Here is an 18,574-nt window from a genome sequence, read left to right as displayed (position 1 = left end):
CTGCCTAATGTTGCTATTTCAAAGTAGAAAGATTGCAGTGTGACCTTGCACTCTACCAGTTATGGTTTCCTCTCTGTTTTGGTATTTTCTGCTGCAGCAGCTCAGTTCACTGCGCACTTAAAGTTGCTACAAGCTTGTGCATTGGTGCTGTTCAGATAGAGGATTTGTGTTTATGTGCAGGCAGGTGATTCCAGCCAGGATACTGCTAGAAGATTGTTGTTGTGTTCCAGTCTATGTAGACTTAGATATTCCTTGGCAATGAGGCATGGCAAGGCTTGGATAGGGCCATATACAAAGCTGTAAAAAGTCAGGCATTTCTAAAATGGAATTTGCCATTTATGACATAGCAAATGCTAAATAGAACTTGTGTGAACTGTACTATGAAATGCTGTATTCATTTATGCCATACACAGTTCTGAACTCGTATGTTCATTTCAGTGAGAAAAGTTTTAGAATGTAGTTTCTCGTGCATCCATCACTTCTAATACAGCAACTGATTTTCAGCCAAGAAGACCACTAACTGCAACACTGATTTGGAGAGTATTTTTATTTCTGGGAACCTGGGCTCAAATTGTGCTTACGTGTATGATTAACCTGAGCTGGTTCTGAAGCTGTGTTAAAGCATGTAGCTCAGCAGGTTATTTCTGTGACCCTATCACTGTTGCTAGAGTGACCTCATACTCAAGTGCTTCTCTAGATCAGGGCAAAATTTGAGTAAATTTTTAGTTCTTTACAGATAAGACTGAATTACTTGTAGGATCAATAGGAATTGCTTAATGATTTTTAAATTCCAAAGGCTGTAGACTTCAAACATCTAAATTAATAGAAATGACCGTTTCCTTAGAAGGTCTGTAACACATGTGCAGCAATACTTCGTGACAAGCAAAACTTCCTTTTACAAAATGTCTCTTCACAGCTTAAATGTTGACATACAAAAATTAATAGGACAAGGAATGTAAAGCTGTGCTTTATTTCGAAGTAAATAATCTCCTGAAGGTTGTTATTTCTACATCTGCTCCTGCTATGAGCAGAAAAATGTTGTTTGATACCTATAATGTACTTGAATATTATATATATAGATATTTGAAGTAAACTACAACAGGCCCAGACACATAGTGGAGTGATGCTATTTAATGCCACTTGGTAATTTAACTTACATTTTTTGACCCACCGGTGCCCTTTGTAAAAGTTGTTTTGATATGATTCCTTTCCTACCTATTTGTCCACAGCATGTATGCCTGGAAGAAATAGGATAGCAGAGATCTTTTGCGGAATGACTGAACCTCTCTGGCAGAGCTGGTGGAGGACTGTTAGCATATTAACTTCCAGAACTTTGACCAGAGCTGGTACAATCAGTCCCTTGCTTTCATAGAAGGTCACCTGCCCTTATCCTAATCGACAAAAGGAGATAAGTGATCTACTGAAGCAAAAATACAATTTGCAGTACTGTCAGGGATGTGACCTGGAGTATCTGGAAAACCACCTTTCCGTATTCTCGTATATTAGATGTGGTATATGAAAAGAGATCAGAATACAAACCTCCACATCCCATCCCCTTAGTGAGCTCACAGCTCGCACAGAAACATCATCTAGTAATCTCAATATGCTATAATGAAAAAAAACCCCAACAAACCAACTTCCAGCCAAAAACTTACAGCAGCAAACTATCTCACCCTGTTTCATCCAAAACTCCAAGCTTCTGACCTGAAATTTCTTAACAGATAGATGGCTTTTGTTGCATCACATAAAGGCCTACAAAAAGGCTTGCTCCAAAGGAGGAGTAAGTTTTCAAGTTCAGGAGGCCTTTTATGGTATGACTTGGTAGCAGCTTTCTCTTTATGTGTAGCAGTTCTTTCAGTTTTGGGTTGGTGTTGCTATTTTTAAAAATTGTTATGGCATTTGATTTTTACTTGTTTTAGCGTTCTTCACTTTCAGCAATCAATACACTGCAGCGCATCTGAAGCCTCTTTAAACAGAAAGGTTTACATACGCCTCAACTTCATCCTGACTACATTGCTCTGACTGAGCTTAGAGGAGGAAGCATGAACACTGCCCCTGCCCTACAATGTAGCTTCACAGAGGAAAGCTACCTGTTTTCTCATTTTGACCTCTATGATTCTCTAAGTTATGGCAAAGTGATCTGTACATTCCTCTTGCCAGTTGTCTAGAGAAGAATGCTCAAAAGAACAGAACAAATTCTATCTGCATTTAATGTCTTGTTCAAGTCTTAAAGTGAATCTTAGCTTCATATTGCCACACTGTCGCGTATCATAGACTCTGCAATGTTTAGTATTGGGCAAAGTGTCCTCAAGGAGCAGCCAAGAGCTAAATTCAGTGGATGGTGATTCACCAATAAAAGTGAGCTTCTAAAGAGCCAAATACATGTATTTTATTATGGTCATGATGACTGCGGCAGAACCAAAGGGATTATCTGCCACTGAGGTAAAAAAATCAGTTTGAGATAGACTTAGTGCAGAATCTCAGGACAGAGCCTTAAAAAGTTACCCAGTCTTAGGCAGAGCAGTAAGTTGCTTTCTGTCAGGATAATATAAGCTTATTAAGCAGGTGAAAAAGCATTGCTAACTGCTACATCCTTTGCGGGTGTGCTGATTCATGCTGGTGGCATACACGGGTCTGCTGATCCCTGTCCTCTGAACCATCCAGCTCTGTGGGGAGTTCCTGGAGAGGAAGATGAAAATTGTTCTCTGTCCCAGATCTGTGCAGCCCATATTGGTATTGATGGGCTTGTGAGAGAGATTATGCTTTGAATGCAATCTGTGTTCTGTTTCTCCGTTAAATAATTTCAGAGCATATGAAGCTGGAAAGGATCATTGGATTATTTAAAATGAAATGTATGTTTCTGAAACTCTATCAATCTTCAGAAACTTGATAAAGCCCCAGACTGAAGCATTCTGTTCTTCAGGAGATCAAATTGCTTATGCCACAGGAATAGCTGAGACAAAGATGGTTAGACACCTTAATTCTCTTTGATACCTGGATGTCACAGATAGGTACTTCATTTTTCTCACAATAGAGGAGGGATCCTGTTCCTGTGCTACACTTCTTGAAATGCTGAATGTCTAGATCACACATGTCTGTACTGCCACACTTGCTTACCTGGAGGAGAAATACTGCAAAAAAGAGGGGAGGTGGAAGAATGTGGACAATGCAACTGCTCCTGTCTTTCAGAAAGTCACGCAGATTTTTGTCTTCAATCTTTCTTAGTGAACTGGACTACCATGATGCTGCAAGTGTCAATGATAGATGCCAAAAGATATGTGACCAATGGGACAGCCTGGGAACACTTACTCAGAAAAGGAGAGAGGCACTGGAGGTAAACCTCATAACAACGATCAGCAGCTCAGCTGAGGCGGGTAGGGCAACGAACCATTTGTTTCTGATCTGGAAACAATGCCATTGAGCATCCCCTTTGGAATCCAAACAACAGGAAATCCTTTCCTTGAATCTCCATTTCATTTTGGTGTGGTTTAATTTGCAGGTAGAATTGCTCAGAGCAGACTTGAGAGTACTCAGCTCTCAATGACAGTTCTAAAGAAACAACAAATGACATGCAGTTTGTAGCACCACTCTTTAGGAATTTGATGTCCAGCAAGGATAACAAAAGCCATTAGGCGCTTGCCTTTTCACACTTGTTTGAGGTTAATTAGGTGAGGTATAGGATAATGGCCAGCACTGAGTTCATTTTTTGGTAGTGAGTATTCCAAAGCACTATTCCAAAACCTTGTTCCTTAAGAAAAGAGGAAGTCATACACATGTATGCTAAGATGGAAACGTATGTTTTAAGTCTTCCTTCCTATACTTACCAAGTAAGATTAGCAGATTTTAATTGACTTGCAAATAGTAATTCACCTGTCATCCTTTTTTTTGGCATGGACCCTTTTTAACATGTTGCATATGAGAGTATCTACTGCAATTAGTCCTGTTGCTTTGAGTGAGAATACTTAAAGCAGGTGGTGAAATCAGTCGGCAGCACAATCAGTTGCTTTTGAAAAGAAGAGGCATGACTTTGTGCATGGATGGGTATGTGTGTGGAGTCTTGGCCTGGTAACAAAGGAATGTACCTTTCCTGATCTGTACAGAGGACGGAGAAATTGCTCGAAACAATTGATCAGCTTCACCTGGAGTTTGCCAAAAGAGCTGCTCCCTTCAACAACTGGATGGAAGGCGCAATGGAAGACCTACAGGATATGTTTATTGTTCATAGCATAGAAGAAATTCAGGTACATGGTTGTTTATTTTTTGGCATACAGTCACAGGGAAAACAAGAAAGGAAGTTTTTCCTTCTTGGAGGGTAGAACGCATGTAAGAAAAAAACAAAACCTATCTGTCTTGGCATTTTCTTTATGATAGGCAATGTCTCTCTATTATAAACAGGGGGTTTCACTGGTATGAAAGAATATTCCAGAGATCATGGAAGAAGTGGTAGTCCTGATAATGAGGAGTGTTTCATGGATGTATCTACCTGTATTATTTTCTGTATCTACAGATACACGTAGACAGGGTGTTTGAAAGGCTGAATAGGATCTGTGCTTATTTACAGCAGATCTTCCAGATGTTGGAAGAAACGTTGAAGTTCTCATGTTTTCCTTCTCTCTTTCTGATTTTAGAGTTTAATCTCTGCACATGATCAATTTAAAGCTACTTTGCCAGAGGCAGATGGTGAACGACAGGCCATACTGTCAATCCAGAATGAAGTTGAAAAAGTTATTCAGAGTTACAGCATGAGAATAAGTGCAACTAATCCTTACAGCACTGTTACTGTGGACGAGATTCGTAGCAAGTGGGAAAAGGTAATGTATGCTAAATACATGAAAGACATTTTAACATGGTATTCTAGTTTAGGAATAGTGAGAATATTCACCAAATTTTACACTAAGTCTGTAAATTATTCTAGATCATCAGATGCCAGAATGAACTTTCTACAGTATCTTATGCTCTCTCTTATGTTTGCTAGGCTTGCTTCACAATATCCCTTCCTCCCATCACTCAATCTTACCTATGTCCTTTTTGGCTTTTTGGCAGGCAAGAGAAGCATGAGTTAGAGGTAGTGCAAAGCTGGTGGCTAGCCAGCAGATGAGCCAGGGGGTGCTGTCAAAAGAACAGGAGATTATTGTGTTCTTTCTCTTGGTATAAACAGTAGTTTGTGTGTCTCCTCTACCCCGCTGCTGCTTTTCACAAATGTAAAAAAATAGCATCTTTGGGACCATTAATGTCCTGTGCAATTAGGCTGAAATCATCAATAACCTTAAAAAATTACTGGGGAGGGATTAAAGAGAGGCTCCTAGAGCAATCACGCAAGCTTTATTTCATTTGGAACCAAGACAGATAATATGCTGAAGGTAAATGATTGTGTAGAATGTGTGGGTTTACCAAATATATAAACTTACACGGACAATAATACACCTTCAATGGGTTATAAAAAACAAGCAATCAGGTCTAAATTCAGAATGTCCCAGGCAATCCAGAAGGATAAGCCAAAAAAGAAAAGCAAAGCATTTACAGTGCCTTAGATACCTTCAGATATACATGATGGACAGAATGTGTCTCATGTTATCCTATTGTAACGGCTGTGCTCAGATAAAATGTTTTGCACTGACTTTTCTTAGAACTATTACTTGGAGACTGAAAAATCAGCTGTGTTTCAAAAGAAAAACAAAGTAACTGCTCTAATAGCAGTCTGAGTTGAGTAATTGTCTTGAACTTGAATCCAGCCAGAGGTGAGAATTTCTTCTCTTTCCATGTCAGTCTCTCTCTCTGGTCAGGCTGTCTAAGATCATGATAGTAATTTCTTATGTTAGTACAAAATTGGTAAATAGAATAGTGATCATGTTTCTGGCTTGTGCTGATATCAACCTTCAGACTAATAAGAAAAAACAGTAACTGTAGACTTATTTGCTCCATTTGTTTTGCTCCACAACTGTTCAATTGTGCCTACTCACACTCAGTGCTTTCCCACTCTAACAGGTGAAGCAGCTGGTGCCTCAGAGGGATCAATCCTTGCAGGAGGAACTAGCCCGCCAGCATGCCAATGAGCGCCTGCGTCGCCAGTTTGCTGCTCAGGCCAATGTCATTGGGCCATGGATCCAGACCAAGATGGAGGTGAGTCTCAGACCCTCACACAGAAGTTGATGGACAAAGTGGTTTATAGTTTTCAATCTCTGCTTTGTATGCAGGTCAGCAGCAATCTCCATGATAGCTCACCAGCTGTTTGATTCTGAAGTATTTAGCATCTGTTAAAATGGCTTTTAGAACTGTGGAAGCTTGTACAAGTGGTAACTGGATGGTGAGCAGGAGATGCAGCTTTGCTTAGCTTCTGCTAAGGAAAGATACCAGGATCACTGGAGTCCCAATACTAATTCCTTAAATAAATCTGCCTCATTTATTTTGAAATATGTTTTCTACTGTAAAATTGATCATCTTCACTGTATGAAGGTTTTATTAATACTGTTTCTTACTATGGAAGTATTATATATTTTTATGAACATTGGTCAAATTAGCAAATCTGAAGCTTAAACACTGTGGGTGGGGGGTGTCTTTGTCTCTTTTGACAGGAAATTGCCCGCAGCTCTATTGAAATGACAGGGCCTTTGGAGGACCAGATGAATCAGCTGAAGCAATATGAGCACAATATCATTAATTATAAACACAACATTGACAAACTGGAAGGAGATCATCAGCTTATACAAGAAGCTCTGGTGTTTGACAACAAGCACACCAACTATACTATGGAGGTAGCCATTTACTCCATTTTGTACTTGTCAGTTTATTCTGCCCTCTTCTGCCATGTAACTACCTTCTCCGACCTGAAGAGCCTGCAACAGACGATGGTCTTTGGCAAACTTTCTAATTATCTCAGGAGACCTGTTTTAACTTATTTTTACTTTTAGTGAAGAAGTACCCATTTAGAAAACATATTTTTATGAAGACCATTTATATTTTTATTGATCTTTGATCATAATATAGAGATAGTGGTATGGAAAAGGTATCATAAACACTTAGAGCTGATATTTTTCTTATTGTACTTTTTATACTCAGAAGAATATATTTGATTCCTTAATAAATCAGTATTTTCTCTCTCATAGCACATCCGTGTTGGATGGGAGCTCCTACTTACCACCATTGCTCGAACTATCAATGAGGTTGAGACTCAGATCCTCACAAGAGATGCCAAGGGTATCACCCAGGAACAAATGAATGACTTCCGAGCATCATTCAATCATTTTGACAGGGTACAGTACTCCTGCTTTTTCTCAACTCACAACATGCATTGCTCCCAAATGCAAGTTTCTTTTCATTCCAAATGGAAGCCTTTTAAAAAACTGCAAATTTAGTTGCATGGTCTTTATTTTAAAAGAGCAAAAAAAGATCAGTTAACAAAGAATTGACAGCCTTATGAAATCACAGCATTGTACAGATAAATTAAAGATTAATTTCTACTCTTTAAAGGTAATGAAAAAATACAGTTCTGATAACATGGTTAAGTATTTGTTCAAATAACGGGCAGAAATGGATAAATCTCTGTGGTTTGGAAAATAACATGCCCGTTTATTTTAAGGCAGTGCAGCATGTTCTACTTGCCAGAGGCTTCCACCTCATTAAATTTAGCTGTAATCTGGATTACAGGTTTTTTTTCTTTGAATCACAATTTTCCCCTAGAAAAGGTTTGTAGGGAATATAATTGGGGCACTGATAGCTGTCAAGGAAAATCCTTTTTTTTTTTTTTCTGGCTGCATGTGGGCAATAGGAGGTTGGGGTTTTTTTTTGGTCAATCTAATCATGGATGAATAAAAGTAGGACTGAAAACACTATTGTAAAGAAACTCAACTCACTCCTTCTGTAAATTACACAGCATTCATGGATAAAAGATTAAAAAGAGAGCTACTAATTGACTCAATAGCAAAATACATGTAGACAGCAACCTAACATTCCCAGCTGGAGAACAGTCTGTGTATGTGTTAGCTCCGTTGGCTCCATGCTCACATGAACCCACCTTCAAAACCAAACTCACATTTATGATACTGACAGAAGATTACCATAATACAGCACCAGGCTGTGCATTTTTTCCCGGTACAGATTCCTGAAGTTAGCAGACTGTGCTTAAACCCTAACTGTAATTATGATTATTCTGTAATCTCATGAGTCGGATCCTTCAAATCATTTCAGGCTATAACAAAATGCTGTTTTCTTTTCACTGATGTCCAGTTTGTACAGATCTACTGAAAATGGTCACCCATATCTGTACTTCTACTTGATGTGCATTGGATGCTGACAGTCATAGTTTGATAAATGTTGTTTAGAATATCCTTAATTATTTGGAAAGAAAATCAAAATTGTCAAACCTCTGTTTTCTGAATAAACACATAAGCATAGGGAAGGTCAGCTACACAGGAACCAGGAACAGATGTTATGGAAGATCTTAATGTGATTCTAGTGCAGCATAATTCCTTTTTGTATTTTCTAAGGAAGCGGAAGATAATATCACAGAAGCAGAGATAAATTTCCTGGGGTGGAAAGAAGTAGGCTACTAAATGACTTTCCCAATGCACTGGAGCAGATAACTGAGCAATTTGAGCTATTAAGAGCAGACAGAGTACCAGGCTGGACAAACTACAGGCCACTATTTGAGAGACCCTAACCCTATTAAGGCAAATCAGGGACTTTGCACAAAGATTTGATAGCTCTCTAAAGATGAGGACTGAATCCTAGTATATCTTACTCCAGATGGCCATTTCTAGCATCCATGTGTCTTTGTAGTTCATAGATGAGTTCTCTGCCGCACTCTTGGCAAGGCTGGTTCAGTGGCTAAGGGGATATTACAGGCATCTTTGGTGCCTCAGAAGGTCTTGAAGGGAGAAACTAAATCCTACTCAACCAGCTCTATTGTTACAGACCTCTAGGCTTTGCAGATACAGTAAAAATTTGAAATAGGAAAGGATACAATAGAGCAAGGCAGGTTGTGTGGCCTGGAAGAGGGTGCTGGTGTCACACAGCTGCAGGCAGGTTGGAGATGGGATATGACAATAATGCATAACATGGATGTACTTCTCAGCTCCTAGATCCTTGCCTAACCCTGGCTGCCTCCTTTCTTCTGCCTGTAATGAGTCATGGCTTCAGGCAGTGTCCGTTCTGCCCTTGCCTCTGGTGCAGGAAGCCTTAATGGCTGGGTCAGAAGTGGGAGATGCTTCATCAACTTCTATGGCCTCAACAGCCTGGGTCTGGACTGCAAGTTTAGATGCAGACCTTACCTTACCCCATGACAGATATAATCCAGAGATTTAAAAAAGAGGCCTGGAGGGATCATGATAAGGAAAGAACCATTTTGCATATTCCTTTTAGTATACTCCTTCCTTTAGCATTGGACATGGGAAATTGGTCTAGAAGGATTTTTGCACTGACACAATGCAACAATTACATTCTCAGTAGCCTAATACAAATTAAAGAAAGGAAGAAGGTAAGGTCTAAAACCACCCAGTCATCAAGCCAGGCTTTCTGCAAGAGACATATAGTAGAAACACTGATAAAAGAGAAACTTAAACTGATTAAATTATACTGTAATTTGATGGACAGTTGTGACTCAATCTGCACAGGCTAGGAGGAGACATTGAACAAACTGTGTTTGAGAGAGGCAGGCTTGTTTTTCATTTTTATATCCTTCCTATGTCAGATGGAATTAGCAGTGTATGTATAAAGTTTTGTTGTGCTTAGCAGCATTTCTGAATGCCTGACAGGGTTTAAAAAAACACGCTGAAAGAACTGGACCTCTATTCACAGTCATGAACAGCCAGAAAAGATCCCCAAAATGAATACTGTCCCTGAGGAGCAGGCTTTAAATACCTAAGCACAACAGAATCATTTATGCATTCTATAGCTCTGACTTCTGTGGCTTTTTTCCAATGTAAGACATACTTTAATGTCTGACTCTTAGTATGTGTTGAGGATGTGAGCAACGTACTAATATGCAGAGTAGTTCCCTTCCCTGTTTTAAAGAATGTATTTTGGTAGACATAAACCTAACAACTTCTTTTGCTTATAGATCTGAGGAAGGAATCCCTATCTTCCTCCCCAGGAAGAATATATATATATATTAAAAAAAAAAAGAATCTTACAGTTCATAATCCATTATGGGGCTTAATTCTGCAGTTCTCAAGCCTTTGAAAGAGAGCTAAATAACTGAGTGAATTGTTTTAGCTGGCTTCTTCATCTTAAATATCTGGAAGAAAACTATTCAGGATACAAGTGTTTTTGAGGGGGCTACATGCCTCTGACTCTCAAACCGCAGTAAGTGGGCACCATGCATAGAAGAATTACACGGGCAGGAAGAGTTGTGCCTCTTTCGGTGCATCCACCAGCAGAGGTGAGCTAGCAGAGAAACCATAACAAGTTATCCTTGTTAAAGACAAGTGGTAAATATGCTACCTCCCTTGGGTCACGGGGGCAGCCCTGTAGGTTTCTGTGTAGGCATGTACACACACTGATACACACTGATACCCAGAGGTTATTCCTGAGGAGGATGCTGCTTACCCACTACTCCTTGCTGGAGGCTGTGCCTGCAGGCACAGTCTAGTTGTAGGTACAAATATAAATCTTTAGCAGTGCAGGTTTTATTTCCTTCCTTAATGTGACTACATAGAGAAATAAAGTCGGACACAATGTCTGAATCACAGAAGCGGTTTAGAAGTGTTCAAAATGGTGCATAAGCTGAATAATGGGATGCAGACAAATTAGGACACTAACACAGATGCATTGTCAGTCACTGATCTTGAAGTCTTTCTATGCAAGGATTCCTTTTTCAGATTCAGTATATTTACTACATTATAATAAGATTGCAAAATATGTGACAAAATATCTGCAACTGCTGTGCATGTAATATCCTAATGGCTGTTAATGTATTCTACTACTGATTTTCGTGCAAACTACAGATTTTAAGTAGGAGCTCTGCATGCCAAATGATAGCATCATGCTGCCCTATATTTTACTAACAGAAAAACAAGAGCTCCCTATTAAAGGAACCACATGATCAGGCTTATGCAGGTCAATTAGCATTCAGGAACCTGGAGGATGTATTTAAGAATGGATTACTTGGACTCAGAAGCTCACTTTTTTAATATGGCCACATATAAATCACAAAGGAGAAGGAAAAGATTTCCGGGGACTAATAATGAAACAAGAAAGGAGATTTCAGTGTTTTACTTTTCATTGGCAGGAAAAGATGAACAAAGCAAAGTTATTTATGTGCTTTAAAAAACTAATTTCAGTGCTTAATGGTGGTCTGAAACAATAAAAATAAATACAAAGAAACATTTCCCAGTGATACAGCACTTGCACGGACTTGATCTATGCATTAACTGCAAAATACCATTGTATCCCATGAAACTCTGATGCACTGCAAAGGCAAAGATGCCTTTTCAGGACCTATATGATGCAGATTAGAAAAAATCACTACGAGAATGTGAAAACCTGCTGCAGCATGTGGCACAGCTACTTGGACCCTCACTGGAGAGTCTCACTCAACCAGATGATGGTTGTGAGCTCCAACACAACCACTGCTCTCCTCTCCTAAAGAAAATGGTTTCTTGGTGGAACTGGTGGCATTTCGTACTCCCATCTGCCTTTCGATACCTGTTGCACAACTACCACTGCCATGTGTGCCTGGTAGGGGGCTCATGCACCCAGGGTAGTCAAATAGCTAATAGTCCTCTACCAACACCTGATAGATAAGGTCACCCAGTATATCTTCAGCTTTAGAAATAAGGTAAAATGAGCTGACTTCACTCCTGGTGCAACCTGTCTCAGCCTGTCTCCAGGATGTTTTTTGAGAATTTCAAGTCAGCCTAGATCATCATATTCAGAATGAATTTATATGATGATTTATAGCAGGAATTATCCTATGAAATGGAAACATTGAAGGAAAAAAGTTTTACTGTGCTTATGGCTTTTAACTAAATGCTGCTTCAGCTTTGCAGCTTTGCTTTATCTCTCATCAGTGACTTCCTATTGTTATTTTTCATCTTTCCTTTATAGAGCTGGTGGAGGTTGGTGCAGAGGGAGTCAATATAATAACAGCAAGATATGTCAAAAATGCATGGTGTTACTAACTTTATAAAGCATCACTTGATCCTATTCCTATATTAAACAAGCCTAGTGCATTTGTTAAAACTCATATAATTTTAGTTGTGCATAACTATACAGAAATTTTAAAAAATAAATTATTCATTTAGCAGGCAAATATGGAGCAGACAGAAAACCTTGGATCTTCTCCAGTATGCCAGTCTGTAGGGTAATATTTCATCTTAGAACATCTCTTTAATTGTATTCAGGTTAACTCAATTTGAAGTACACCACTGACAGGACACATTTGGTACGGACAGAAAGAAAACAGTGAGCCAGTCTGTTTTTAAGACATTAATGTGGGTTTCTTGACCTGCCAGATGGAAAATAATATTGGTTCAAAACAATGATCCAGTTTGATGTGGTGTTAGTAGGAGCCATTTAACCTGGAATTCAATGGGACTTTTTGAAAGTCAGTTTTTTAAGCAAAACTTTATGTATAGGTTATTACAGAAGACAGATAATTTAAAATATGTTATGCCAGTAGTAAATTCATTTTGTACTTCTACTGTCTTTTGAGATATGCGTATTCTGTTGTAAGTAATATTATCGGTGGGAAAAAAAGGTTTTGCTCAGATTCAGTGATCTTTTTGCTGCATCTTGCATACACTATATGACAACAGAAACTGAAGGAAGCAAATGGCAGTTTGGTGGAATAAAAAGTGCTTTGTCAGCAAAAATGTTTAAAAAGGACCTGTAGCTGAAGTAAGGATCTGTAGTTGAAGTAAAGACCCTCTTCTACTAAGAAAAAAACCACATCATGAAACTGCAAAAGTTGTATCCTTTTTAGGTAATTCATCGCAATATGTAGAATGTTCTTTACTAACCAACTAACGTGATCTGTGATTTGTCTTTCTTTCCTTTCACCTTCCCAAATGCATGACCTGTGATGGGATGCTAGGATGAATCTGACAATCTGCATTCTGATGAATTTAAAGCCTGCCTCATCAGTCTAGGCCAGGTTGGAAATGACGTGCAGGTAGAGGAAACCAATATTGTTCTGTTTGCAGATAGATCAGATAGTAGCCAAAGAAATTGTGGGTTTAAATTCCAATGTACTGGTCATAATGCTTTGAAAAGATCCTGTCTCTGGGAAGACAACTGGATTAGGTAGACTGTCATCATCACTTGGAGCTGTATTTTTCTATGCATTTTTCAAAGATCTTTCAGGTTGTTTCTTTTACTTGGTTTGAGATGGTTTATTTGGAATCTACTAGGTAACTCGAGGAACTCCTACACTTCTTACACTCAGACTTTTGCTATTTTTTCTTTTCCTCAGGCTCTAAACAAGCTCTCTATTGCTGTGTCCTGATTTAGGATGACACAATTCTCCCCTAACAGCTACATTATATCACAACGTAGAGGAAACATTTATTTACTTTCTAACTATAATACATTTAATGCTTACTCAACTTTGAGTCAGGAATGCCACAGATATGATATTGCCTGGAAAATGAGCAATCTCCTTTTGTACAAGGTCATCTGCTGTTCTCCTTCCAAGTCTTGTAAGTCTCATCCTTTAAGCCAGTGTGCACATCTCTCTGCTGTAGTCCAGGTCTTGCAGTCAGAAGAAAAATCCCTTTACTTACTTCCTGTATGTCAGCAGACAGCTCTCATAATGTACCTGCCTTAGCCTTGGAGTGGAGTATTTGAAACAGTCAGTGACACACTATTTTCAGACTGGTTTTAACTATACTTTAAGCCACTACAGCATTCCATGCAGAACCTTTCAAAGACATTTCATATTAGGGAGGCAGCTTGAGCATCTCCTGAATTTGACTAGTTTAGTAACAAACTTTTCTCATTGCCCTTCTCTTTGTCTTCTCTGGTTGTGTTCTCTGTATTTTTGTCTCCTTCACCTCCTTTTATCCTTTATCTCTCCCCTGACCTTTCCTGATGTTACTTTTTGTGGTGAAAATGTCTGTTTCTTGTGTGTAACATGTTAGTTACTTCTTCCTCCTTTAAAACTGATGATGATTTGGGTGACCTGCTTGGACAATATCAATGAATATGTTCATACACTGGATCAAATATGCCAATGGTCTAAACTCGTCATCTCTCTGGAAACTGAATTCTTCAAACCTTCCCTTCTATATTCCTTACATTGTTTTGGTGAATAGAGGAAGAATGGACTGATGGACCATGATGATTTCAGAGCTTGCTTAATTTCAATGGGTTATGATTTGGTATGAATTTTAAGAAACAATGGCAAATCATTCTGCTTACAGTTTATAACATTAACAGAGTGGTGCTAAAGCTTATTTAAATTGGCATATTACTAACAATATAATTTACACTTTAGAGATTCTTGTTTGCCTTTTCTCTATTTCCAAATGGTGAAAAAAGAAAATGAAAAGCAAAACTAGACAGTTAAAACCATATTCTGTAGTTCACTGCACTGCTTTTTGAATTAAGGAAACTTTAAAAGTTGAAATTAGCAGTTAATTATTGATTTTTTTTTCTTTCTCCTTTTTTATCTGCATGAGGAAGAATGAGTTTGATGCTATTTAATTCTCCTAAGCTAGCTTTGGGCTTGCATTTTCTTTTCTTCACTTATTTACTCTAAAATTTCACCCCCAAATGCACCCTTTTTAGTAGAAAAAAGGATTAGCCTTAGTTCATCTGTCCTATATTTGGCATGAAATTTTCAGAATTGTTTCCCCTGTAGACACACTGAACCAAGAAGTAAGTGCCTGCTTCTTAGGCTATCGTTTCACCTCCCTTTGTGGTACCTAAATTACAATGGATTTAAGATGGGTGGAAAATTAATGTTAAGTTAAAACAAGCTAAAAGGGCACTGAGTGAGGCTGGGAGGGTGGAGAAATTACAGAAGGTTAATTGAAAGGTACATACTTCGTACTTACGAGAAGGAGTACATTTTTCAAAAGCACTGAGTCCTTTTTACAAAAGAGGGGTGCACATTTAAGATCCCAGATTTCACTGACATTTATGTTTCTAAGTCAAGAAGATGCTTTAAAGACTTTGTAACCGCTGGTTACTTCTGGTTCATGAGAGACATGGGCTGTTGGCGACTGATGTTATGGTGACCACTTTTTTTCTTGTTTTGGATTCTGTGAAAGGGTGAAGCAGAGTTTGCCCGAATCATGTCTCTGGTTGACCCCAATGGTCAAGGAACTGTCACTTTCCAGTCCTTCATTGACTTCATGACCAGAGAAACAGCAGACACAGACACGGCTGAGCAAGTGATAGCTTCCTTCAGAATCCTGGCTTCAGATAAGGTCAGTCATCATGCTGCTGTCTGGGAAGAGTCAACAGCTCTCCTATTTAGCTCTTCTTTGCTGAAAGTCTTACACAAGCCTTTTAGTAAGAGTGAACTTTTATTTTCAGTTTGTAAGACTTCAGAGAAAGTCTTTGCCTTTTCTTCTTGTTTGGAACCAAGACTCTTAGCTGAAATAGGTGCAGAATTCAAGACTTTGTCTGTGTACCCTCATATCACAAAGAGGCAACATAAAATTGGACATCTTAGACAAGACAGGCAGTCTGTTTGTATAACGGATGTACTGTACATCAGGTTGTTTCAACACAACAGCCTTGATTAGAGGGGAAATCATTCTGCCTTTTGTGCTGTTGTCTGGATGTTTCAGTGCAGAGTTTGGCCTTCTGGAACGCAGCCAGGGTCAGTTGCACAAAACTACACCTAGTTGTAAACCGTGTTGCAACCTGACAGCTCATACAACAGGATGATGCAGTGTGGCATACACCTACCCTAGGAGGAGCAGGAGGAGAAGGAAGCCTCCTCTAGTGACTGAGTTCATGGAGGAAGCTTTGAATTTGGCATACTTTCCTCCCTGCAGCCAGATCCACTGGTGAATGAGTGGTGTATGAAGATGAAAGGGAGGATAATGGCAACACAAGAGCTTCTGAAAGAGTCAGGGCCATAAACAGTGCTGCCAGGAAACCAATTCTGTGCTATGGAGAAAGAAGAGATCACAGCAGCCCTAATTGCCCAAGCTCGCTCTATTGATTTTCTCCTTCTGGCTGTTTGTATTGATTTTGTGATCCCAGTTACTGCGGATCACATTTTGAATTCCAGACATGTTTTTAGTAGGAATTCATGTGGAAGGTGAAAGCCAGGGTCTCAGGAAAAAATGATTTTCATTACATTGCTTTTTAAAACAATGTCAAGTCTCTTAACAGGTGGGTATCCTTCATATCATAAATACAAACCATTAAGAGCAACAATGCATCTTTATCGCAAACACATTAGGACCTCAAAACTAACAGGATCTAACTGAAAATGTGCCTGTCCTGTTGCTGTGGAAGGGGCAGCTGTGTGCTTTGGAGATACTGACTAGCTGTCCATGGATAGATGAGCTGTTATCAGTAGCAGTCTACCCACGGCTGCACACTGCTTGGTAGCTAACATGTAGACACATAGCCTGAGACTGGATTTTGATCTAATCAGTTTGCTAGTAGGATATCTCCCTTCCACTCAACATCAGGGATGGTATTTACTGAGGAAAATACTGGTCTCAGAGAAACAGGCAGGATGTCCAGGTTTAATAGTCACAGATACAGAAAATATTTTGTGTATGAAGAATACATTCTGAATTTGTCTATCCTTTCCCCCCTCCCAGCCTTATATCCTGGCAGATGAGTTACGCCGAGAGCTGCCTCCTGAGCAAGCTCAATACTGCATCAAGAGAATGCCTCCATACACCGGCCCAGGTTCTGTTCCTGGGGCTCTGGATTACACCTCATTTTCATCAGCACTGTATGGAGAGAGCGACCTCTGAATCTGTAATTGGCCATCTTCACGGTAGACACTAAAAATACCCACCTTATTGCCCAGATTGCTTCTCAAAAGCTTCAACAAGCTGATTTAAAAATGAGTTTTACAAACACAGTAGGTACCGTCAGTGTAAAGTGCTAGTAACTAAAGTAACTAGTGTATATTCAAGTGTGCAGCATGCTAGATTTCTGCATTGTTGATTTTAGGTTGTCTGTCCCATACAGTGATAGAAAAAATAGATAAAAAAATTACAAGCTATTAACTTTGGAAATATCCATTCAGAAAACCTAGAAGTATTGAAACTCACAAAATATTTCTCCATTTTCAAAAGGTTTCAATGCCATATGCGCTTCTTTTACAATGTTCATGAAAGTATGTTAGAAGTCATGCTTTTTTCTTTCGTAGAGCAATATTATTTTCCTCTATTGATTTCTGATTTTGTATGCTTCTACCGGTGCAATTTAATAAAATAGCAGTTTTTCAGGGAAGACATACAGCAACCAAGTAAACTACTTACTTGCAAAAATAATCCAGAATGCTATGCTATTGTCTCTTAATGATGGTTTTATCTTATCACAAAGAGTTGTAATATAGGGGAGAAAGCTGATTAAATTGCAGGTTTAGAGTTCTGTAAGCAGTACTTTTCTTTAAGGCCTTTAACTTTTACATCTGAGGGAGTACAACTTTTATAATCTGAAATAATAAGGAAGCCAATTTCATGTGAGCTTTTTGTTTTGAAACCCTCATTTTTGTCTTGTGTTGGACAGTCTTTGTTTCTGAGTACGATAAAGCCAGCCCCTTGTTTTATTAGTGGGCAACATTCATCTCTATCCTGCATAATGCAAAATCCCATCTGAGCAAATGTAGTGTGGTTGTCTTGCAGCTTTAACTGTTCAATACTCAAGTTTCAGTTTGTCTTGACTTCTCCGGGATCGCAGGCAGTTCTGTCTGTATTGTGCTCCTGTGTGCTAGTTGTTTACTGTTTTTTTGTTTTTTTCCATCTTGAGAAACGACAGAGAAATAAAAGCAGTAACTTTTTTACTTGAATCCTACCGACACTGAGGAAATGCAATGTAATCGAACAAAACCATTTACAAATGGTGATGTGAGCTGTGCAGCCCAGTGCTATTAAAGCAATGATGTGCCTATTAAATAAAGTATGCTTTTCAAAACCTTATGAGACTCTGTCATTAGCAGTTATTTAGTGGAAACACTTCTGAACATTAAAGGAGGTTTCAGTCTGCTAAAAGTTCAAAAAAGCGTGTTATGCATTTCTGTACACTGTGTTTGCTTGAACAAGAATTGCTGCATGCTGGAGGGAGACATATGACTTCACAAAGTGAGGTGGAACTCAGAATGCACGGGACAGAATTTCCATTTAAGTCACCTGAGCACAGATGTCCATAGCTTGTTAGACTCCTAGCTTTGATTCAAATAAGACTTAGGCACTAATGCTTTTGAAGATGTTGGCCTTTTCTGTAGCTCTCCTTTTCCTCATGCAAAAGAGATGTTAAATACGCAATGATGTTTTAATGGCCTTTGCTCTGCAATCAATGAATGGGAAGCATTAAAAATGTGTGTGCGATTTCAGTTCTGAAGCAGGCATCCTGCAGGAAAGGTGCGTGTGGTGGCAGTTCAAAACAACCCTGCAGGAGACAGGCAATGACCAAATGCCAATTCCTCCTCCACCTT

The 18,574-nt window shown here is 39.0% G+C and overlaps 1 protein-coding gene across 7 annotated transcripts in view; it reads left to right on the top strand.

The window, feature by feature from the left end:
* ACTN2 (actinin alpha 2) overlaps window positions 1-18,059 on the top strand; it is an 81,942-nt gene extending 63,883 nt beyond the window's left edge. For 3 of the 7 annotated variants that reach the window (XM_065680208.1, XM_065680210.1, XM_065680209.1), the window contains exons 13-21: window positions 3,226-3,334; window positions 4,101-4,241; window positions 4,629-4,811; window positions 5,986-6,120; window positions 6,573-6,752; window positions 7,104-7,250; window positions 14,250-14,315; window positions 15,210-15,368; window positions 16,728-18,059. In XM_065680208.1, the coding sequence (XP_065536280.1) occupies window positions 3,226-3,334; window positions 4,101-4,241; window positions 4,629-4,811; window positions 5,986-6,120; window positions 6,573-6,752; window positions 7,104-7,250; window positions 14,250-14,315; window positions 15,210-15,368; window positions 16,728-16,886 (1,279 nt within the window). In that variant the 3' untranslated portion in view covers window positions 16,887-18,059. Of the gene's footprint in view, window positions 1-3,225; window positions 3,335-4,100; window positions 4,242-4,628; window positions 4,812-5,985; window positions 6,121-6,572; window positions 6,753-7,103; window positions 7,251-13,030; window positions 13,109-14,249; window positions 14,316-15,209; window positions 15,369-16,727 lie in introns of all 7 variants that reach the window. The other 4 variants (XM_065680211.1, XM_065680212.1, XM_065680213.1 and 1 more) reach the window with 3 other exon arrangements.
* Window positions 18,060-18,574: the final 515 nt, after the last annotated feature.

The sequence above is a fragment of the Lathamus discolor genome, chromosome 5 (assembly GCF_037157495.1).
Source record: "Lathamus discolor isolate bLatDis1 chromosome 5, bLatDis1.hap1, whole genome shotgun sequence".
In the NCBI taxonomy this organism is placed as follows: domain Eukaryota; kingdom Metazoa; phylum Chordata; class Aves; order Psittaciformes; family Psittacidae; genus Lathamus; species Lathamus discolor.
Note: the sequence above shows the minus strand (reverse complement) of the source record. Positions and strands in the feature narration are given on the sequence as shown.